Here is a 23,233-nt window from a genome sequence, read left to right on the forward strand (position 1 = left end):
AGATATCTCTGCGGTGGCAGGGCCATACGATGGAAATATCACTGGCAGAACCCGAGAGCATCAACACGACTGTCTTACCCTCTCTCAAGTGACAGGGGTGACATTTCACGCCCTGACCGGGCATGTGTTGTCTAGCAGATAGTCAAGCGAGACCATTTAAAGCAAACTGTTGGTTCATCTACAAATCTATCTCACAGCCCTGACCAAAATAACATTTTGAATGCAAATAACAATTATTGTTCCCACATAAAACACTATACAGTGAGTATAACAAACACAAGGAACATATTCCTAATACTGAGTTCTTGCCCTCAGAACAGTCTCGTCGGGGCATGGACTCTTGAAGGTGTCGAAAGCATTCCACAGGGATACTGGCCCATGTTGACTCCAATGCTCCAATCCGATCCTTCCCCAAGTTGGCTGGATGTCCTCCTGGTGGTGGACCATTCCTGATACACACGGGAAACTGTTGAGCATGAAAAACCCAGCAGCGTTGCAGTTCTTGACACAAACCGGTGCGCCTGGCACCTACTACCATACCCCGTTCAAAGGCACTTCAATCTTTTGTCTTTCCCATTCACCCTCAATGGCACACATACACAATCCAAGTCTCAATTGTCTCAAGACATAAAAATCATTCTTTAACCTGTCTCCTCCCCTTCATCTACACTGTTAGAAGTGGATTGAACAAGTGACATCAATAAGGGATCATAGCTTTCACCTGGATTCACCAGGTCAGTCTATGTCATGGAAAGATGTTTTGTACACTCAGTGTACATTCTTTAGTCTTTATTGAATCCCCTTTAGCTGGTGCCTTCCTGGGGTCAAAAGAGCAAAGTTTGTGCTGGTATCCTCCTCAAATAGGAGGACTTTGAAATAGTCCTGCATTATGGGTAAAGTCTCTACCAAAGATGATATGCAGTCTCTTTTCAAATGACATCAATTTACAAACTGCAAAAAGTCTGTCCAACGTTTATTCTATTCTAGATAGAGCTCTTTGGGTGTCTGAACGCACTCATGCACCTTTGAGGCTTTCCATGGACCTGCTAACTTTGGCCACTTAGTTTAGCATAAGTGTAAAATGAACACAGAGCCATTCAAAAAGGTTCAAATACCTTTTGACCATGATACAAAATATAATGCAATAATAATGTTTTGAAAAAAATAATAATCTGCAAATCAGTGTGTAGCACACTCAAGGAGACACAACATTTGATTGCTTATGCTGCTTCAGGCTGGTTTTACCACTGGCATGCCAGGGCCATAGAGTGTTTATCCACCTGTAATGACTGGACACTAGAGCACTAAAATACACATTTGGAGAGGACTGTGGCCCTGTTCATTATATTCCGGACAGAGTGAGCTCCCTCCGTGCTTCCAGCCATTCCTTTGTTTGCTTTGCCTGCGACTGGGATCTGTTTAAGGGGAGTTAATATGTGTGCTCCATAAACACTTGCGACAGAGTAATGAGAGAGAAGCCCGTTTCTCTGGGATAATGACAAATGCAGGTTATACGGTTACTGTCATATCCACAGAAAGTGTGTATGTGTACATACAGACAATAGAAGAAAGACTGAGGGAGTTGGAAGGGGACTGAATGAAAATGAACATTTGGCAGAATTACTTGGGTTGGAAGGATTTGGCAAAGGAAGGTTGAGTGATGCTTCAATAGAACCGGGACTCTGTTCTATTTGAATGGTTATATTACTGTAGAGCCCAGAGGTGTTGCACTAAGATCAATGTCAAGTCCATTGTATGACACACACACACACACACACACACACACACACACACACACACACTTCCACCAGCATTTCTACATTGACATGAAAATAGCATTCTTAAAGATGCAATATATAACTTTTTGGGTGACCGACCAAATTCACATAGAAATGTAAGTTATAGCTATGTCTCATTGAAAGCAAGTTTATTTGTGCGCTATTTCTAGGCTTCCTAGTCTTAAGTTTAGTTTTTTGCGTCTTTTACTTTTGGTTTTATAAACCAGCTTCAAACAGCTGAAAATACAATAGTTTTGGTTATGGAAGATATATTTCACAGCGGTTTAGATGGAACAATGATTCTCTACACTATACTTGCTTGTTTTATCACATAAACTGAAATTAGGCGAACTATTAGAATTTTAGCAACCAGGAAATGGCGTAGCACTTCCTACATAGTGCAACCTTAATAATGTGCACTGTAAAGAATAAATGAACACATTCACAGCATTTTTCACACTACGCAGCTTGTGAAGGAGGTGATGCTGTTGATGGCCCACCTGTAGAAGTAGGAGCAGCCTCTCACTGTGTTGTGTGTGAAGTGCTCTTGGCTTTTCTCATTCCCAAAGTCTTCCAGGGGGTCCGACCACAGCAGGTCACACATGGGCCCGTACGCAGGGGGCTCTTTGAATCTGTCTAACTGCAAAGAGAGAGGGACACAGAGTTAGGAGAGACAGGGAAAGACAACGTCAAGCGGTCAGGAAAATGTGTAATCTATGAGGAAACTCAGTCAGTTTAGCTTCCTCAATGGGTTGGTGTTGCTCAAGTGATACCTATGGAAAAGTGGTTGTTTTTGTCATTGTAAAAGACTTGAGATGGATCTTGATTTGACAATTAGTCTTGCTACATTGAACTGTGGTTAAAATTAAAAAAACTGTTGGTAGGGTCTCTGTTTTACAACGGTGCATCGTGTTTGAGTGAAAGACACCCACAACATGTGGACTGGATGACAATGTGTGCCTATTATGAGCAGAAAACATGAATAGGTATATTCAATCTTGCCCACACTAATACTTCCTCTTCAGAAATGGGATGGAAAAGGTACAAATTGATGTGATCAGCCAAAAGCTCACGACAGTCATTCAGAGTAACCGTATCGATTTCTCCAGAGAAAGTATATACTGTAGGATAATGGACACTTCAATAGTGCAGATTGGATTACAGAGACCCTCTGATTGCAGCCACAAAATCCAATTGCCGTTATTGAATTTGAGAGAAAGCAGGATCCGACTCTTCAACATTTTTAATCAGAGCGGTCCAGACTCTGCCCGAATGTAACTCTCCTGTTAGCTAGGGGCATCGTTTGAGAGCGAATTGAGAGCGAGGTAATCCATGTTGTATTATCAAGGTCATTCTTTTCAAAGGAAATATTTCAAGGGAAATGGGTAAAGTCTTCATTTTCATGAACAGCAAAACGGGGAAAGAAACAGTTTGCACAATGCTCTGTGTAAACGTATCTGTATCCTAATTTAAGTGCATTTCACGTGATAAATTCCATTAGAATAAAGTCCATGTGAATGTTTGTTACAAGGGAAAGTTGATTATCTTACTTATACTGAACACCCATTATGCTTTTAATGAAACCTTGTTTAAACCACACATGCAATCTATTCACACAGCATAGAAACAGTACAACATCAATATCCAATGTATCCATGAATTTAATACTTTATCAACAGTGAAATAGGAGATCATTCTGAATGATAGTGTAGCAGCTCAAATGACAAGCATATTGCATGGTCATGCAGGCGACGTGGTTCGGGAGGACACGTACTTTCCTGATGTCGTCAAGGTTTGTGATTTCTGGGGACAGTCCTCCGTGTACGCACAGGAACTGCTGGTTCATAAGGGCGGCCAGAGGAAGGCAGTCGAAGGCGTCCATACACGCATCGTACACCCGCTCCGAATACTTAATTCTACCTGTCAAGTTGGAAATAGGGCAGGGAGTGAGTGTTGCCAGGCCAAACACCCCTAGCTCTTACACACTAGGGCAGTGTGGTGGGTCGGAAAGCATTTCAAAAGTGTCAGAAAACCTCCAAAGGACATAAAAAAAACTCATAAGCATAATTTCACTCTGCCCTTGGTATTTTATTTAGACTCTGAGCCCGAACACAACAGCAATAGTTCAGATGTAAATACCTATCAAGGAGAGAGCAAATATCTGTTTTCATACTATGCCAAGAAGAACATTTCTGTGTGAACGTTTGAAAGTTAAGCGCCGGGCTGAATGTACAATGCTTTAGAATGAAAAACTCAAACCAGACTTACATTCCTGCTTAAATGTGAAATACTCCGTCAAATGTCTACATTCGTGGTTCCCACGAAGCAAAAAGAGTGTTTTGGGGTATAGGATCTTTAAGGCCCACAAGTACAGCACACACTGAAAGAGAACAACAAAGAGATTGGGAATGAATCTGCATATTTTTTGAGAACATATTTTTTACAACACAGTATAACCAACAGTAGTTTCAGATGTACAAACGCAAAAGCATCAACCATTTCCTTCTTTAACTTAATGTTCTTAGAACAGGCTGAAACACTTACTTCGATACTGAAATATCCTCTGTCGACGTAGTCGCCCAGGAAAAGGTATCGTGTGCTAGCTGGTGACCCTCCTACTTCAAACAGCTTCATCAGGTCAAAGAACTGGCCATGGATGTCTCCGCAAACTACAGGAAACACACATGGGAGGAAAGCAGAAACAACAAATCTTACAATTCTTCACTTTTATATGTGACCCGTTTCAGGAAGTATGTTGCATTTCACTACTTCACAGGAGAGGCATTTGAACGTCTTTTTTTATTTCTTTTGATCCAAATTCTTTAAAAAAAAAATGTTTACTTTCATGTGCCTTGTATTCCATCTGTAAATATGAATACAATTTTTCAATACCGAGCCTAGTTGGTTTAGCCACAGAAAAAGACAACCTTCCCGCTAGGCATGGTTGGCTAAGATAATGGATGGGCTGGACATGCCGGGAGATGAGTTTGGATTGGTCTGCCATGTAGCATGCTTCTGTCTATAACGTGAGCTGCTCAGTATGTGGTGAAAATCATTTCTACAGCGGCTTTTTTGAGCGATATAACGTTAGCCATCGAGAACTACAAACGTTTGGCTACTTTTCTCAACAACATTGATGCCCTGAATTTAGCAGGCGCTATCGACAGAACAGTTGGAAAAAGTTGTGATGAACTACCGCCTGCACACTCCACGGTCAGTGTGAACCGGAGGTACTTGACACAACGCTGGTCAAACAAAACAGAGTTCAATGGTTCCAGTCTGCCATGAAGCATTCATCCATGTAAATGGGTAAGAGTCTAGCTACATTTCCAGATATGATACGTTTCTAATTTAGTCAGAAAGTTGTTCTCATTGCAAATACAAGCGTACTGTTAGATACTGTAGCTAGCGAACATTAGCTTTCGGGCTCGCTAGCTAACGTTACGTGTATGATCTGTGTCGCAATAGTATTCTAATTATTCGTATCTAGCTAGCTAGATACATGTCTAAACAAAATACTTCACTTCCCCAGGTGATTACAACCCATCAAGTTAGTCAGGTGTGTCTTGGGGGGATTACGGCCATCTATTTAATTCCATGAACATATGTACATGTATAGACAATAGTGACCCATCCACTTAGCTAGATGTGGCTGGGGGGTGGTTATAGCATTTTCACATGACCCATCAATTTAAACAAGTGTGTCTGGGTAAGCATCATCTAAAAATTATAAAATATTTACAAAATATTTTTATCTGGACACTTTCTGTTTTTGATATTTCTACTATGCAAGTAACCATTTCACGGTACCGTTTACACCTTCTGTATCCTGTGCATGTGACAAGCTTAGATTTCATTTGATATAGTGTGTGTTTACCACAGACAATAACATGAGCAACATGACCTGTACCAAAATCAGATTAGGATATAGGCTCAAGTGTCCATAGTTTTTTGGAGTTTTTCCTTTTTGTAATAATAATTTTTGCTACTAATTTGACCACTTTTAGTCTTGAAATCTTTGTTTGTTTACTACACTACTCACTCTGTTCGGCACATGGCCTCACGTGAATCCTTAAAGAGATGGGTGGGGCTAAGGATTAAGAGGGTGTGAATGGGTGGAGCCAAAGAAGAGCTCTCCAGTAGGTGTAAAAAAACAAACATTCAAGGCTAATTTTCTCAAAAGTGGGGTTACAAGTTACTTTCTCAATCTTCCTCAACTGCAGTGTATGATATATACTTTTCTTGCTCTGAGTCTGTATTTTTATCCAATGTAAAATAAAACACAATTTAAAATGTTGCTGCATAGGACCAAATCCAGGGGGTGGGTCACATATTCAAAACTATTTGCTTAGTCCTCTTTAAAAGTGCAGTTTTCCTGTGCAGTAAAAATTCATAATTACACTTACGTATACCCTTTGAGGGAGTTTGTTTGTGGTATCATGATTCATGTACATGTTAAGAAGAATTATATGGACCCTGGACATATAATGGGCAAGAGTTTTGGGCAAGTGTTCCCCCTAATACATAAACATCATAGTCACATTTATCATTATCATAAGCCACTCTCTGATCCCAAGAGGCACAATAGCTTATATTTACAGGGGCAATTATTAGTTCATATATACAGTACCCAGTTCCAATACACAATGCAACTACTTCTCTCACCTGACAAACAGAAAGGCTTCAATTCCAAGCATGTTTCATACAATTTGCCTGGAGAGGATTTGCAAGCGTGAAGTGTCTTCTGTTTCTGTACTGTAATGTTGCCAGCCAATTGAACCTGGATCAACTGGTACAAAAAGGTGTTGTCTCGCCTGTATCCTTTCATAATACTACACGCATCATGCATAAAACATGAAAACCAAGCGACTTAGTGCTGCATTACATAGTGAGCTCTGCTTTGACTAACCTGCGCCACCAATCAACATGACCTAACCTACTCTTATACTGTATCGGACTACATTTCTTAGCGTTAAAAACATTTGAGTTTGCCAAACCCTCGACATTGTGTCAAGTTCCTGTTTTCTTTCAAGATAAATGCAACACCTTTACAGAATGTCTGTCGCGTTGGACCTTACTCAAACCAAGAAGGACCACTGTAAATGTGAAGGGAGATATAGCAAGACTACTTATCAACAGTAAAAAAAAAAAAAAGCATTATACTCAGTATACGAGTAGTTCTTCAATAACCCAATAACCTTTTGAATTGGCCATTTTATTCTTACAAGCACCACTGGAAAGAGCTGTACACTGATACCTCGTTGGTAGTGAGGGTATAATGTTAGTGAGAGTATAATGAGGTAACATGACAAATGAATCAATAAAGCTGTCGTTCAGCCATAGCTCCTATCAACATTTACATTATGGAAGCGCCAACATTTCCCTCTTTCTCAGACTCCGGGTGGCATCTTTAATAGAATAAAATATGTCTGTCTCGCTATGACATGAGTCACTTCCCTGTGCTTTTTATTCATAGAATACTGACTGAAATCTATGAAAGGAACATCACTTGCACAGCCTATTATTATTATTAAGGAACACAAGTATGCTATTATGGAGGAAAAACATGTATCCCAATGCCTGTTGAGATCTCAACTATAGAGTGTTGTTCTTGTCTGCAATTGTATGGTAACATGCAGTGGCGAAAAATGTACTGTACTCTCCCGCTCTCCATTCTTAATAACAGAGTGATGGGGCATTAACTTATTTAGTCCCATTGGTCTACTTTACACTAATGTGACAACTTTGATGTTAATCACATCCCCACCTCATCCATCAATCAATCGCTCCAGTCAACAACCCAACATGACCCACACTGTGACTGGCCTGACTCAATCACTCCATGATCACTCCATTCGCCACTCAGTCAAATAGAATTGGTTTTCCATTGCCCCTCTGGCCCACTGCTCCCCGGAGAGCCAAGGAGCCACAGCCCACAGGGCCTTCCGATGTTTGTCACCCGCTGGCCACACACTGACAGCAAGCATGCTGGGACTGTGATTACAGAACCCAGACCAGCCAGGAACAACCCAGTCATTTCTTTGTAGACCCATTGCAGTGGTCGGAGCAGAGTGCCATATCCAGCTGCCAGTCAACCTTCACGACCAGCCAATCATAGTTTATATTATCACACAAAGAATTCCCTGATTGGTTTGAACAACAAACAAAACAAATACTGTATTTATATTCTGAGTGTGTGGGCTATTCACAAACATTGGTCGATAATTCCCCCTCCATTTTTCTAACCTTACATTTCAGTGAGAAAACGCTAAACAACATGAACATTCATGTTAAAAAATGACACTGATATACAGTAGCAAAAGACAACGCCAGCCAACTACAGTTGCCTGAAACACAGTTGCTATAGCACTGATATTAAATGGGTCCTTGGCAATGAATACCAAAACCATCCTCTGATTTGTTTGCATGCCTGTCTTTAAGCATGCATCTAAAGATTTCGAGAGTAAGCCCGTAGAACTGTATTGAAGACAGTTCCAATTATCATCTGTTGAAGGAAAGCCATTAGCTCGAGTTGCAAACCCCCTGAGGCACGAGGAAGAGAAGAGAGAATTTATCCTCCGCATATGCACCGTAAACTCTCATTTTGTCATTTTGTCTTTGGAGAATCCCCACTCTTTGCAAATGGTTTAATTTCTGGATTTAGACTTAAAGGGTTATCATTTCTAATGCGCTTCCTCTCAGAGTCAACAGTATGGTGTTACAAATGCTATTCAATTCACGCTGTCTGAGACGCAGCTCACTGTGCAAAGTGGATGTTCAATCTCGCTTACTACAAAAAGGTAGATGTTTGTAAGGCAGCATCGATCCCCTAATCATATGTCATTAAAGGAAATGATAGAATTATAGAAAGTCAAAATCCCTCTCGCTCATTGGTTTCTCAGCCAGCACTGTACACCAAGGCTGACCATGATCACTATGGAAACAACCCTACAATGAAAGAATGTAACTTTCAGAGGCTTTTCACACCAACTTGTTAAATACAAAGGACTTTTCACATGGCTGCTAACCACAACGCGCTAACACTTTGCGCCATAACAAGTTACGACTATTCAGTTTTATAATGTGTGATTTAAGATCAATCTCATGACCAGGATTTAACTGCATGTTGTAAGCAATACTAACTGTAAATCAATGCAAGCCAACTCTATACCAGAGGTGTCCAACCCTGTTCCTGGAGAGCTTCTGTACCTTCTTGTATGTTTTCGCTCCAACCCCAGTTGTAACTAACCTGGTTCAGTTTATCAACGAGCTAATTACTAGAATCAGGTGTGCTAGATTAGGGTTGGAGTGAAAACCTACAGGATGGTAGCTCTCCAGGAACAGGGTTGGAGTGAAAACCTACAGGATGGTAGCTCTCCAGGAACAGGGTTGGAGTGAAAACCTACAGGATGGTAGCTCTCCAGGAACAGGGTTGGAGTGAAAACCTACAGGATGGTAGCTCTCCAGGAACAGGTTTGGAGTGAAAACCTACAGGATGGTAGCTCTCCAGGAACAGGTTTGGAGTGAAAACCTACAGGATGGTAGCTCTCCAGGAACAGGTTTGGAGTGAAAACCTACAGGATGGTAGCTCTCCAGGAACAGGTTTGGAGTGAAAACCTACAGGATGGTAGCTCTCCAGGAACAGGTTTGGAGTGAAAACCTACAGGATGGTAGCTCTCCAGGAACAGATTTGGAGTGAAAACCTACAGGATGGTAGCTCTCCAGGAACAGGGTTGGAGTGAAAACCTACAGGATGGTAGCTCTCCAGGAACAGGGTTGGAGTGAAAACCTACAGGATGGTAGCTCTCCAGGAACAGGGTTGGAGTGAAAACCTACAGGATGGTAGCTCTCCAGGAACAGGGTTGGAGTGAAAACCTACAGGATGGTAGCTCTCCAGGAACAGGGTTGGAGTGAAAACCTACAGGATGGTAGCTCTCCAGGAACAGGGTTGGAGTGAAAACCTACAGGATGGTAGCTCTCCAGGAACAGGGTTGGAGTGAAAACCTACAGGATGGTAGCTCTCCAGGAACAGGGTTGGAGTGAAAACCTACAGGATGGTAGCTCTCCAGGAACAGGGTTGGAGTGAAAACCTACAGGATGGTAGCTCTCCAGGAACAGGGTTGGAGTGAAAACCTACAGGATGGTAGCTCTCCAGGAACAGGTTTGGAGTGAAAACCTACAGGATGGTAGCTCTCCAGGAACAGGGTTGGAGTGAAAACCTACAGGATGGTAGCTCTCCAGGAACAGGGTTGGAGTGAAAACCTACAGGATGGTAGCTCTCCAGGAACAGGGTTGGAGAGCCTTGGTCTATATGATGCTTTTGATAGCACAGTTCTGGTTCATTTCTGGTCAATGAAGCATGAATGCATACCAGAACAAAACATTATTCTATCAAAAGCTGGGATGAACTCAATTAAAGTGACTTACTCAACATCACACTGGAATGAGACATAAAATGAGAAGAACAAACAATCCAAGAACACAAAGGGCATAGAGGGACATGATGAAGCAACAAAAGGTTACACTAAACGCTGCAGTGCCGAGGATGTGCTCTCTCTCTGTGTGTGTGTGTGTGTGTGTGTGTGTGTGGGTGGATCTGAAGATCTCGACAAAGCCAACCTGTGTCGTTTTTTTCTCTCTGTGATAACACCATGGTGACAGAAGTGGCTGTCAGAGTGAATAGTCAGTGACATAGGGGTCAAGGTGACGACCTGATGAATAGGCAGCCAGGCCACAGTGAGTTGTAGCCCCGTGTAGCTCTAGTTGGTAGAGCATGGCGCGTGCAACGCCAGGGTTGTGGGTTCGATTCCCATGGGGGACCAGTACGAAAATGTATGCACTCACTACTGTAAGGCGCTCTGGATAAGGATTTAGCATCTGCTAAATCCCTAAAATGTAAATGTTGTAGTCAGCTGGACACAATGGATAGTAGGCAGTATTCATAGCAGATACAATGGCTTTCCTCTGGGCTTTGTTATTAGCACACACATGAAGACAAGCACGCACAGGCAATCACGACACACATATGAGATGAGCAGGTGGGAGTACATTATCTCAAGTGAGCTAGGATTTGTTCTCGCCATCCAGTGCAACTGCGCGATAGAGAACAACAACATATCGTCAGTCAGCAACAGCAGTGTGTGTGTGGGTGGCTGACTTATGCAATCTAGTGCGGCTCAATAACCTACACAGGCCACTCCAGAGGCAAGCTCATTGAGTTGGTGTGATCCACCGGGGAAGGCAGACGGTGCAAAATCCTCTTTTGATTGAGCAGATCGGTAATACCTCGGAGATCAACGCCGAGTCTCTGGGAAGAGTTCCAGCCTGGAGTGAAGTAGTAGTGTATATGGAATGCAGCTCGCGATCTGTTCAGTATTCATGTGTTATATGTGAGAGACCGGGATGTAAAGGTCTGGTAGAGAAAATGCTCTTTTCTCTCGCTGGTTGTAGAGTTAAGTCATTACTGCAGTTTTTTTTGCAATAGCAGAACGTAGCTACAGGTTGTTGGACTGAATGATTCAGCAGGGATCTGTGTCAGGAGCAGTTTGGGCCTGATGGACTAACACTGTGGCCTGGTTCCCCCATGAAAGCCCAGATGCCACCTGGCACAACCAGGAAGAGAGTGTGTGTGTTGTTTGTCTCAGGAGGGCCATTCAGCCAAGACACATCACATAGACGGAGGAGAGGGTAGAATGAGGTGGAGAAAACACAGCGTGTTTCGTTTGTACAGTATGAGTGAGAAAAAAAGGATGTATTCTTTCCAACAGAAAATGTGGCCTTGTGTGTGTGTGTGGATGGGTGTTTGTGTGCGTGTGTATACGTGTGTATCATTGCCATAGAATAGGACTGTTGAGTAGGAGAGGGGCGGGGGGTGGGTGTAGGAGTGGGAGTAGAAGTAGCTCATGTTAACCCCTACCTCTGACTCTACTATCCCCCAGGCTGATTCACAACCAACACACAACCAAGCCTTTTCTCTCACTCTCCATTACACTTTAGAACCAATCACATACAACTGATTTCTCTGGAAGATAGCAATGATGAAGTGCAGGTCCAGGCTTCTTTCTTTACTACGGAATGAGAGGTATTGCTTACACAATATGATCTGCTGAGAATGAGATAGGGACCATACATACAGCATTATGGAGCTACCAAACTTATTCTCCAAGCATCATTTTTGAAATAATGCAATTATGCAATACACCCAGCTAGCACATAACGTTCTGAGAACCATATGTTTCTCAAAGCTTGGTGAGAGCGTCCTATGGTTATTTTGCATACAACCTTCCCACAACTTTCTTTGAATGGTGCAGGTAATGTTCTAGGAATGCTCTCCAACTGGCTGGACATTGGGAATGTTCTCAAATAGTCCAGAGAACATTAAGAAACAACGTTCTTCTGTGGGAATTTCAGTACATGAGCATTACTTTTCATACAGGTTTCCTCAAATTGCTCTAAAAAAGTTAAGAAAACTTTCAAAGAATGTTATTTAAAAACATATGCCTGTTCTCAGCATCAACATAAAGTTTTATTCTCCATCTTGTTAAGTGTGTTCAGGTGTGTTGGCTGTGCCCACTAATTGGCCACACCTGATCTTAATGAGTACTTGTTTCCTTTGAAATGGGGTCTGTTTGAATAGACTAAAATGAACAGATTTTTTATTTAAAACAAATAACATGGTATATATACTACAGTAGCTCCATCTATGCAGTGCAGTGGACTCATTCCATTGATAGAGAAAAGAAGATTATAGGTTTGAATCTCACTGATGCCATGCCACAATAAAAAATAAATGTGTTTGCGTGATCGATGGATTCCATGTGTCCTATCGGTGCTGGAGTTCAAAACCGTTAACCCAAACTCCAGAGTGGCGCAGCGGTCTAAGGCTCTGCATCTCAGTGCACGAGGTGTCAATGAAGTCCCCGGTTCAAATCCAGGCTGTATCACATCCGGCTGTGATTGGGAGTCCCATAGTGGGGTGCACAATTGGCCCAGCGTCATCCGGGGTAGGCCGTCATTGTAAATAAGAATTTGTTCTTAATTGACTTGCCTAGTTAAATAAAGGTTCACGTTTAAATGGGGGAAAAAACAAGCTAATAGTGTTATTAAAAGTCTTATTGAAACATGTTCTCAGAACATTATTTCATTTATTTTAAGTAATTTGGGGGTGGCGGTTAAGAGCGTAACCCGAAAGGTGGCTGGTTCGAATCCCGAGCTGGCAAGGTAGATAATCTGCCCTTCTGCCCTTCAGTAAGGTAGTTAACCCCCAACAACAACTGCTCCCCAGGCGCTGATGATGTGGATGTCGATTAAGGCAGCCCCCCGCACCTCTTTGATTCAGAGGGGTTGGGTTAAATGCAGAAGACGCATTTAGGTTGAATATATTCAGTTGTGCAACTGACTAGGTATTCCCCTTTCTCTCATTTCCATTGAAAAAACACTCTGTTTTACTGGTCAGGAAACTTATGGCTTCATTCCCAGAACCAATGGGAAACCAAAAACGTACATCTCCACAACTTCCAAAGAACCAAATGTGCTAGCTGGGCAGTTTGCCATCCATTAGTTTAACATATGAAACTAAAAAAGCAAAGATGTTTACACATTCAGAATAAAAAACTTTTTTTGACACCCACATGTTTCAGAGAAATAACAAAATTATATGAATTAATTCAAATAAACAACCACATCGACATGATTTCACCAACTTTGGTGGTATGACAGAACTAAAATAGAAACCATTTTGTCTTAAAACGTATGCTAACACATAGGAACCAGTGCCCTAACACTCCCTTATTATATACTGTGAAGACTGCACATGGCTCTATGATTTGTGGCTCTATGGCTCTATGATCATGGCAGAGACAGTGGAGACATAATTTACAGCACATTGTGCAACACTCAGCCACAAATAGAGGGGCAGCAGCACAGCACCTAGGCACCCTGCCATCTTCCATCATCACCTTAAGGCTATGGGTTTGAGTTCCATGGGTTTGAGTCTCATGTAAGGAGCTGTGTCTACCAACCAGTCAGCCATACCCAAGCTAATACCTAGGTGTTTAGCTCAAGGGACTAACATATATTTGCTGTGCACAGTAGACACAGATTCAAACACAGTCAGTCATATTTGCATTAGCCAGGGCCAAACTGGAGAGTAATGACTTGGTTTCTAGTGTAGAGACTTTAGAGAGAAAGAGAGTATCAAATGCTACATTTCCTTGTAGGCTGCACAACAGAGTCAGAAACAAAACATACAAAGGAGATTCTTCTTAGAACTCTTCATGGATGTGATCTATTGCCATTAGTTCCTAAGACTGGCCCCCTGCCTCTCATTAAGCCCCCATCAAAGAAGCTCATTAGGAAGTCTAATTGGGTTATGACTGAGACACTTGACTTAATGACGAGAGAGAGAGAGAGAGAGAGAGAACAATGCGTTTGCATAGGTTTGAATCTGACTAGTTCTTATCAAAGTGTCAGGAATCACACAAAAATGACAGCTCGCGTAAAAATGTAAGATTAAACTAAACGAGCAACCTTAAAAATTCGACCAAGGTTTAGTGCATCTCATAACAAATGGTTAGGAAGTGGATTACATTTCAATCCATTTCACTGGCTCACATAAAATGTTATGTGACACGAAAAGAAAAGAAAAAATCTATTCACCTCTCCATGAGGGCAAATACGTCTATGTGTGTGTCAGAGTCATTTTCCTTTTCAAGTCTATATGTACCAGAAGGGCATTTCAACAATTAGCATCGCCTTGGTTGGTCAGACTGTGTGAACCAGTTTAAAATGTCCCTCTGCCCTTTGCTTGTTACAGCGTTCTGGTGATGGGCAGCAGAGCCCACGCACGTCCTTCAAAGCCTGGCGGTGACTCACATACTCAGGGGAAGTGGGAAAAGTCAGAAGGTTGTATAAGGGCGCCCCAGACAGAGAGAGGGAGGAAGGGAGGGAGAAGTTCAAACAAACACGCATTGCAGTATTTAGGCTACAGAATGACTTTGGGTATTGTAAACCACCACACACAACCAGGTAGACTCCCCATCACAGGTAGAAACTTCTAGATTTTGGGAATAAGAAGTGTGTGTGTGCAGGCATTAGTTTGGTCTGTGTATGTCTATGTCTGTGTGTGTTTTACTCACTAACCTGTCACGGGGGCCTCTATGTCCAGCAGGTTCTTCTCAGCCCTCAAGATGGCCGCTCCCTCGCCGATGAGCCTGAGGGCCACACTCTCCTCCACGCGGCCCTCCTTGGTCAGGTGGCCTTTGAGCACGTCCACTTTGGGCCTCCCATCGCTGTCAAACACCTCCTTGGCTGTGAGTCGGTGACTTGGCGGGAACGGGACAGCTGGAGGAGAAGGAAGAGGGGGAGAGTTAGTTCCTACAAACCCACAGGTACAAAAGCCCTCACACAGTAAAGAGTGAGGAGGAGAGCCATGTTGGAGACTCTATGCTCCCAAGAGGACTAAGTCAAACAAGTCAAAGCTACAGTTGAATCACTGAGCAAGTTAAAGTCTTTGGAGGAAATATCTTGGCCAGAGAAAAGGTGTTAAGGGAAATATGCACCTCTCATTGAATGTAAACACAGATTTTAACTAAACTATATTTTCTCTATATTTTCTCTATTTTAACTATTTGAAATAAACTATATTTTAACTAAATGTGTGAATACATCTATATAGGATTTATTCAAATAGTAAACAAAGTCCTGCACTCTGATGTCAGCAATTATCAAACAGAAAACCAACTGCCGGTTTAGCATACACTAATGACGCCATTGAAATGACAAGAATTATCACAGCTAATATTTGATAGCCTGCAGCTAGCAGGACTGTGTGTTACTGCTGCCGCCTACACCAAATCCTCTCAAATGCTCACTATCCTGTCCTTACAGCCATCTTAATTATTGACTAATTACAGTCATCCACAACAATATCCTTCATTTAAGGAAAGCAGAACAGCAGAAATAAGGTATTCATTTCGGTGGAATTTGTTTCAATCATGACGCAGTCAAAGCTTTCTTGTTTCCACACAATGTAATGGCCATCCTATTATATAATACACAGTAATAGCTACCCTATTATATAACACACAGTAATAGCCACCCTATTATATAATACACAGTAATAGCTACCCTATTATATAATACACATTAATAGCTACCCTATTATATAATACACAGTAATAACCACCCTATTATATAATACACAGTAATAGCCATCCTATTATATAATACACAGGAATAGCCACCCTATTATATAATACACAGTAATAGCTACCCTTTTATATAATACACAGTAATAGCTACCCTATTATATAATACACAGTAATAGCCACCCTATTATATAATATACAGTAATAGCTACCCTATTATATAATACACACTAATAGCCATCATATTATATAATACACAGTAATAGCCATCCTATTAGATAATGCACAGTAATAGCTACCATATTATATAATACACAGTAACAGCTACCCTATTATATAATACACAGTAATAGTCATCATTCTATATAATGCACAGTAATAGCCATCCTATTATATAATGCACAGTAATAGCCATCATATTATATAATACACAGTAATAGCCATCATATTATATAATACACAGTAATAGCCATCCTATTATATAATACACAGTAATAGCCATCATATTATATAATGCACAGTAATACCCATCATATTATATAATACACAGTAATAGCTACCCTATTATATAATACACAGTAATAGCCATCATATTATATAATGCACAGTAATAGCCATCATATTATATAGTGAACAGTAATAGCCACCCTATTACATAATTCACAGTAATAGCCAAATTATTATATAATGCACAGTAATAGCCATCATATTATATAATGCACAGTAATAGCCATCCTATTATATAATACACAGTATTAGCCATCATATTATATAATACACAGGAATAGCCATCCTATTATATAATGCACAGTAATAGCCATCCTATTATATAATGCACAGTAATTGCCATCATATTATATAGTGAACAGTAATAGCCACCCTATTACATAATTCACAGTAATAGCCATCATATTATATAATGCACAGTAATAGCCATCATATTATATAATGCACAGTAATAGCCATCCTATTATATAATACACAGTAATAGCCATCATATTATATAATACACAGGAATAGCCATCCTATTATATAATGCACAGTAATAGCCATCATATTATATAATACACAGTAATAGCTACCCTATTATATAATACACAGTAATAGCCATCATATTATATAATGCACAGTAATAGCCATCATATTATATAGTGAACAGTAATAGCCACCCTATTACATAATTCACAGTAATAGCCAAAGTATTATATAATGCACAGTAATAGCCATCATATTATATAATGCACAGTAATAGCCATCCTATTATATAATACACAGTAATAGCCATCATATTATATAATACACAGGAATAGCCATCCTATTATATAATGCACAGTAATAGCCATCATATTATATAATGCACAGTAATAGCCATCCTATTATATAATACACAGGAATAGCCATCATATTATATAATGCACTGTAATAGCCATCCTATTATATAATGCACAGTAATAGCCATCATAATATATAATGCACTGTAATAGCCATCCTATTATATAATGCTCAGTAATAGCCATCATATTATATAATGCACAGTAATAGCCATCATATTATATAATGCACAGTAATAGCCATCATATTATATAATACACAGTAATAGCCATCATATTATATAATACACATTAATAGCCATCATATTATATAGTGCACAGTAATAGCCATCATATTATATAGTGCACAGTAATAGCCATCATATTATATAATGCACAGTAATAGCCATCATATTATATAATACACAGTAATAGCCATCCTATTATATAATACACAGTAATAGCCATCATATTATATAATGCACAGTAATACCCATCATATTATATAATACACAGTAATAGCTACCCTATTATATAATACACAGTAATAGCCATCATATTATATAGTGAACAGTAATAGCCACCCTATTACATAATTCACAGTAATAGCCAAATTATTATATAATGCACAGTAATAGCCATCATATTATATAATGCACAGTAATAGCCATCCTATTATATAATACACAGTAATAGCCATCATATTATATAATACACAGTAATAGCCATCCTATTATATAATGCACAGTAATAGCCATCATATTATATAATACACAGGAATAGCCATCATATTATATAATGCACAGTAATAGCCATCATATTTTATAACGCACAGTAATAGCCATCATATTATATAATACACAGTAATAGCCATCATATTATATAATACACATTAATAGCCATCATATTATATAATGCACAGTAATAGCCATCATATTATATAGTGCACAGTAATAGCCATCATATTATATAATGCACAGTAATAGCCATCATATTATATAATGCACAGTAATAGCCATCATATTATATAATACACAGTAATAGCCATCATATTATATAATACACATTAATAGCCATCATATTATATAGTGCACAGTAATAGCCATCATATTATATAGTGCACAGTAATAGCCATCATATTATATAATGCACAGTAATAGCCATCATATTATATAATACACAGTAATAGCCATCCTATTATATAATACACAGTAATAGCCATCATATTATATAATGCACAGTAATACCCATCATATTATATAATACACAGTAATAGCTACCCTATTATATAATACACAGTAATAGCCATCATATTATATAGTGAACAGTAATAGCCACCCTATTACATAATTCACAGTAATAGCCAAATTATTATATAATGCACAGTAATAGCCATCATATTATATAATGCACAGTAATAGCCATCCTATTATATAATACACAGTAATAGCCATCATATTATATAATACACAGTAATAGCCATCCTATTATATAATGCACAGTAATAGCCATCATATTATATAATACACAGGAATAGCCATCATATTATATAATGCACAGTAATAGCCATCATATTTTATAACGCACAGTAATAGCCATCATATTATATAATACACAGTAATAGCCATCATATTATATAATACACATTAATAGCCATCATATTATATAGTGCACAGTAATAGCCATCATATTATATAGTGCACAGTAATAGCCATCATATTATATAATGCACAGTAATAGCCATCATATTATATAATACACAGTAATAGCCATCCTATTATATAATACACAGTAATAGCCATCATATTATATAATGCACAGTAATACCCATCATATTATATAATACACAGTAATAGCTACCCTATTATATAATACACAGTAATAGCCATCATATTATATAGTGAACAGTAATAGCCACCCTATTACATAATTCACAGTAATAGCCAAATTATTATATAATGCACAGTAATAGCCATCATATTATATAATGCACAGTAATAGCCATCCTATTATATAATACACAGTAATAGCCATCATATTATATAATACACAGTAATAGCCATCCTATTATATAATGCACAGTAATAGCCATCATATTATATAATACACAGGAATAGCCATCATATTATATAATGCACAGTAATAGCCATCATATTTTATAACGCACAGTAATAGCCATCATATTATATAATACACAGTAATAGCCATCATATTATATAATACACATTAATAGCCATCATATTATATAATGCACAGTAATAGCCATCATATTATATAGTGCACAGTAATAGCCATCATATTATATAATGCACAGTAATAGCCATCATATTATATAATACACAGTAGTAGACATAATATGATTTCCACACAGCTGTACAGTACAAAGAAGGTTCACCTCCCTGATAGTTAATTGCAAATTAGCCGCCACGAATTTACGAAAATATGAAGTGGATTCACTAACTCAGCATTTTCACACCATCAGAAACGAGGAAATCGTCCTAATTAACATCCCAGAGCAGCATCACCGCTAACGACAGAGTAATGTGCTCTGCCATTAGCCATTACAGAAACAGCGTCATTGAGTGGAGAGGGGATCTCACAGACCGAGGCAATGATTTCACTTAGGTGACATCATCTGTAATCAGAATTCCAGCCCACCTCCATGTCACACTGTAATTAATAAAATAATAGAAAAAGGTCATTATAATTATGGGGCTTAATTTGATCTACCATGTATGCAGCATAAACTACACAGATCTCCTGAAGTGTGCACTTGAACACTTCCCGTTATGGTGTAAACTCCCTCCGGCCAATGCTTACACCAATCCAAATTCTTTAAATCCATGACAAGGAAAGTGCAAGTGCAGATTTTGGGAGAAGCGTGGAGTACAGCCATAGACTTCTACTTCCCTTTCAACAGTCTCTCTCAACAGACATTCGTATGATACAAGAAAGCAGAGCTAGCTCGAGATTGCAAATATGGCTTGCAAAGTTAACCTTCTCTTTCAGTACCTCACTCAGCTTCAATTCAGACACCCAACATGGATGATGACTGAAACAATTGACAAGTCAGCCAAACTATTCCTACCAAACAACTTCACATAGCCTACATCCCTGTACAGATAACACTCATCTGTGTTGGTGTGCTTAAACCCCAGCCAGTGCCCCAGATATGGTTACCAAAGGCCCCCTGGCTGGGTCATTTCTCAGCACCTGTTGTGCAACTCTAGCCCCGGGCTTAAAATGACAGTATGTTGTCATGCAGCCTCCCGTCTCTCATGTTGAGCTGTTGAACACAGGCTCCCCCCCAGCCTTCCACCATGTCTGCTACATAGTGCTACTCATATCATCAGGGGTGGGGGAAGCCTCTGTATGCTGCTTCCTGGGAACAGTGTGTGTGTGTGTGTGTGTGTGTGTGTGTGTGTGGTGTTTACTCATCAGTGCAACTACACACAGAGCCTGACGTGTTGTCTCCAATCTTACAGGCATCTCATTGCTGACACTTACTGTGTGTCAGGGTATCGCTACATTCATTTGACATCACCAACATGCTGGCGTCGATGACAGTGACACATTTCAGTGGTATTGAAAATATTCCATTCTTTCAAGTTTTACGCACACTACGTGTGAATATGCACACAAAATGTAAGCAGAGCAAAGGCTTCTGGGTGAAGCTTGCATCTAAGGACCAATGGAAGTGTTCCAAACAGGAAAACACCTGTTGCCTACCTGGCAACGCTGAGTGAGCTAAATCAAGTGCTCCTAGTTTTTTTTTTTATTCCATGCCTATAGTAGGATGAGGTAAAGGGCATTCAGTATTGTTGGATACTCCTGGCTACAAGTGATGCTCTCAGGTTGCTGATGTCCAGTTGCTTAGCAGACTGTTGAACAATGTGTTATGCATGCGAGTGAATAAAAGAGAGCTAGCATAGGCTACTAGTTGGCATATCTGTGTTGTTCATGTCATTTGAGAAGGTGCAGGGTAGTTGGTTTGTTAATGTCAATTGAGAAGGTGCAGGGTAGTTGGTTTGTTCATGTCATTTGAGAAGGTGTAGGCTAGTTGGTTTGTTAATGTTATGTTAGCTTCTTCAGAAATGGCAAAACCACAGCAATTCCAAACACACATTGCCTACTGTGATTGATATACTGTAGGCCTTACCCCCTTTGACAGACTTTGTGGATGATTGATATTCAAGTCTTTGTCTTTCATGTATTGCCTTAATTTCTATTTCTCAATCCTGTCCTTACTTTATCCATTCTAATTAATCGTCAATAATTGATTTTGGAAGTAATTCGCAATATATTTCAATTTTGAAGACTGCCATTTAGAATGGCACACGCCCATGCTTTCCAGCACTTAAGAACTGTGAGAGTGCAGCAGGCTGAGGTTTGATGAGCCTGCCTGCCTGCTTGGTTGCCCGCCTGCCTGGTTGCCTGCCGGTCCGCCTGGCTGATTACTCGGGATGACTCAAAGCTGGGCTCCATTAGCTGATAGCTTTCATTAATTTCATCATAACTCAGCCCCCCCGCCATGCAACCAGTCAATTGATGCTCTGCAGGCTTACAATCTAGAAGGAGAGAAATTGGTCTGCATTTATATAGTCTGATCATTCCCTTCTCATTTACCACGACTTAAAGGGGAATTTGACAGAACAACTGATCATTTTATATTGTGCCTAAAGGTACAGTAATGAATTCCTTAATTTATTCATTAATTCAGTGAAAAGACCAAGGATCACAGCTCATCTCTCCGGCACCAACCACCACACCCTACCAAACTTGTCGTGCCCCCCTTTTTAAACCCTCATACAAATAGACAAAATAGACCAATACCCAGGATTCAATGTCCTGTATAAATGAAGTCAGCTATCAAAGACAACCTGGACCATGAGACTACCCACTGGGCGTAGACGTCAATGCAACGTCTATTCCATGTTGGTTCAACGTTAATTTCATTGAAATGATGTGGAAACAACGTTGATTCAACCAGTGTGTGCTCAGTGCGTAGTCTGTTGCTCTGGAGTGCAATGCTGTAGTTGCCGTCAGATCTCATATACCTGAGTGTTATGTATCTCTTTTCTCCTGATTTATATTTCTCCCATCACTGTGGGAGTAGAAAATGGCTTTTGGCAATCAGTGAAAAAGTAGACGCTTAATTGGTAAAAAGGCCAATAAGAGTTTCAACTCAGGAAAGCAACAGGCATGGTTAAGAGCCATCACTCCAATTAGAGCCATTTCCACCATTAGCTAAAAACACTGTCCATCTCCCGTTGCATAGCAAATTAATACTATGCATTATTCAAACAACTCCCCCTCATTTATTTCGAATGCATTATCTATCTCCCACTCATGCATTATTTGAAGCACTCCCGGGAACGACAAGTAATTCCTTTCCACAGATTAAAAGTATCATTCAAAAGGCTGATTACAGGAAACCATGTTGGTCATACTGGGGGTCGACACTTTTAACACTTTTAACGTTGTGTAACCATTACTTCAGGTAGGAGGAGTATAATGACGTTGCCATTATGAATGTTCAGAATCAAAAGAAAGGATCAAAAGAAAGGATGGAAGAATGGTGGGTTGCCGGTGGATTAACGGTGAGATACTGTACGACCAAGCATGACACTTGGGGTGCAACTCAAAAGTCAGGCGAAAGATCCCAGACAGATTTCAGCACATGGAAACTTCACTACCTTATTATACGACAGTACAAAAGATTAATTGACATGTTTGGCCAATTAAAAACTCACAGCTGCAAGAATCTTGTCTAGAGCTTTAAAACAACATTAGTTGTTGACGTTACCTCTCTGCTGTTTTCACTACATTACCTCTCTGCTATTTTCACTACATTTACCTTTCTGCTACTTTCACTACCATACCTCTCTGCTACTTGCACACCATTACCTTTCTGCTACTTTCACACCATTACCTCTCTGCTACTTTCACTACCATACATCTCTGCTATTTTCACTACATTTACCTTTCTGCTACTTTC

The 23,233-nt window shown here is 39.8% G+C and overlaps 1 protein-coding gene across 4 annotated transcripts in view; it reads right to left on the bottom strand.

The window, feature by feature from the left end:
• The window catches only part of LOC110531778 (protein phosphatase 3 catalytic subunit alpha), a 99,436-nt gene that overhangs the window by 38,799 nt on the left and 37,404 nt on the right, over positions 1–23,233 (bottom strand). For all 4 annotated transcript variants that reach the window (XM_021615192.3, XM_021615190.3, XM_021615191.3 and 1 more), the window contains exons 2-6: positions 14,919–15,119; positions 4,323–4,447; positions 4,047–4,158; positions 3,553–3,698; positions 2,279–2,418 (exon numbers count right to left, since the gene is read on the bottom strand). In XM_021615192.3, coding sequence (XP_021470867.1) covers positions 2,279–2,418; positions 3,553–3,698; positions 4,047–4,158; positions 4,323–4,447; positions 14,919–15,119 — 724 coding nt within the window. The remainder of the gene's footprint in view (positions 1–2,278; positions 2,419–3,552; positions 3,699–4,046; positions 4,159–4,322; positions 4,448–14,918; positions 15,120–23,233) is intronic.

This window comes from Oncorhynchus mykiss, chromosome 9 (genome assembly GCF_057628025.1).
Source record: "Oncorhynchus mykiss isolate SJ-2025 chromosome 9, ASM5762802v1, whole genome shotgun sequence".
Classification (NCBI taxonomy): Eukaryota; Metazoa; Chordata; class Actinopteri; order Salmoniformes; family Salmonidae; genus Oncorhynchus; species Oncorhynchus mykiss.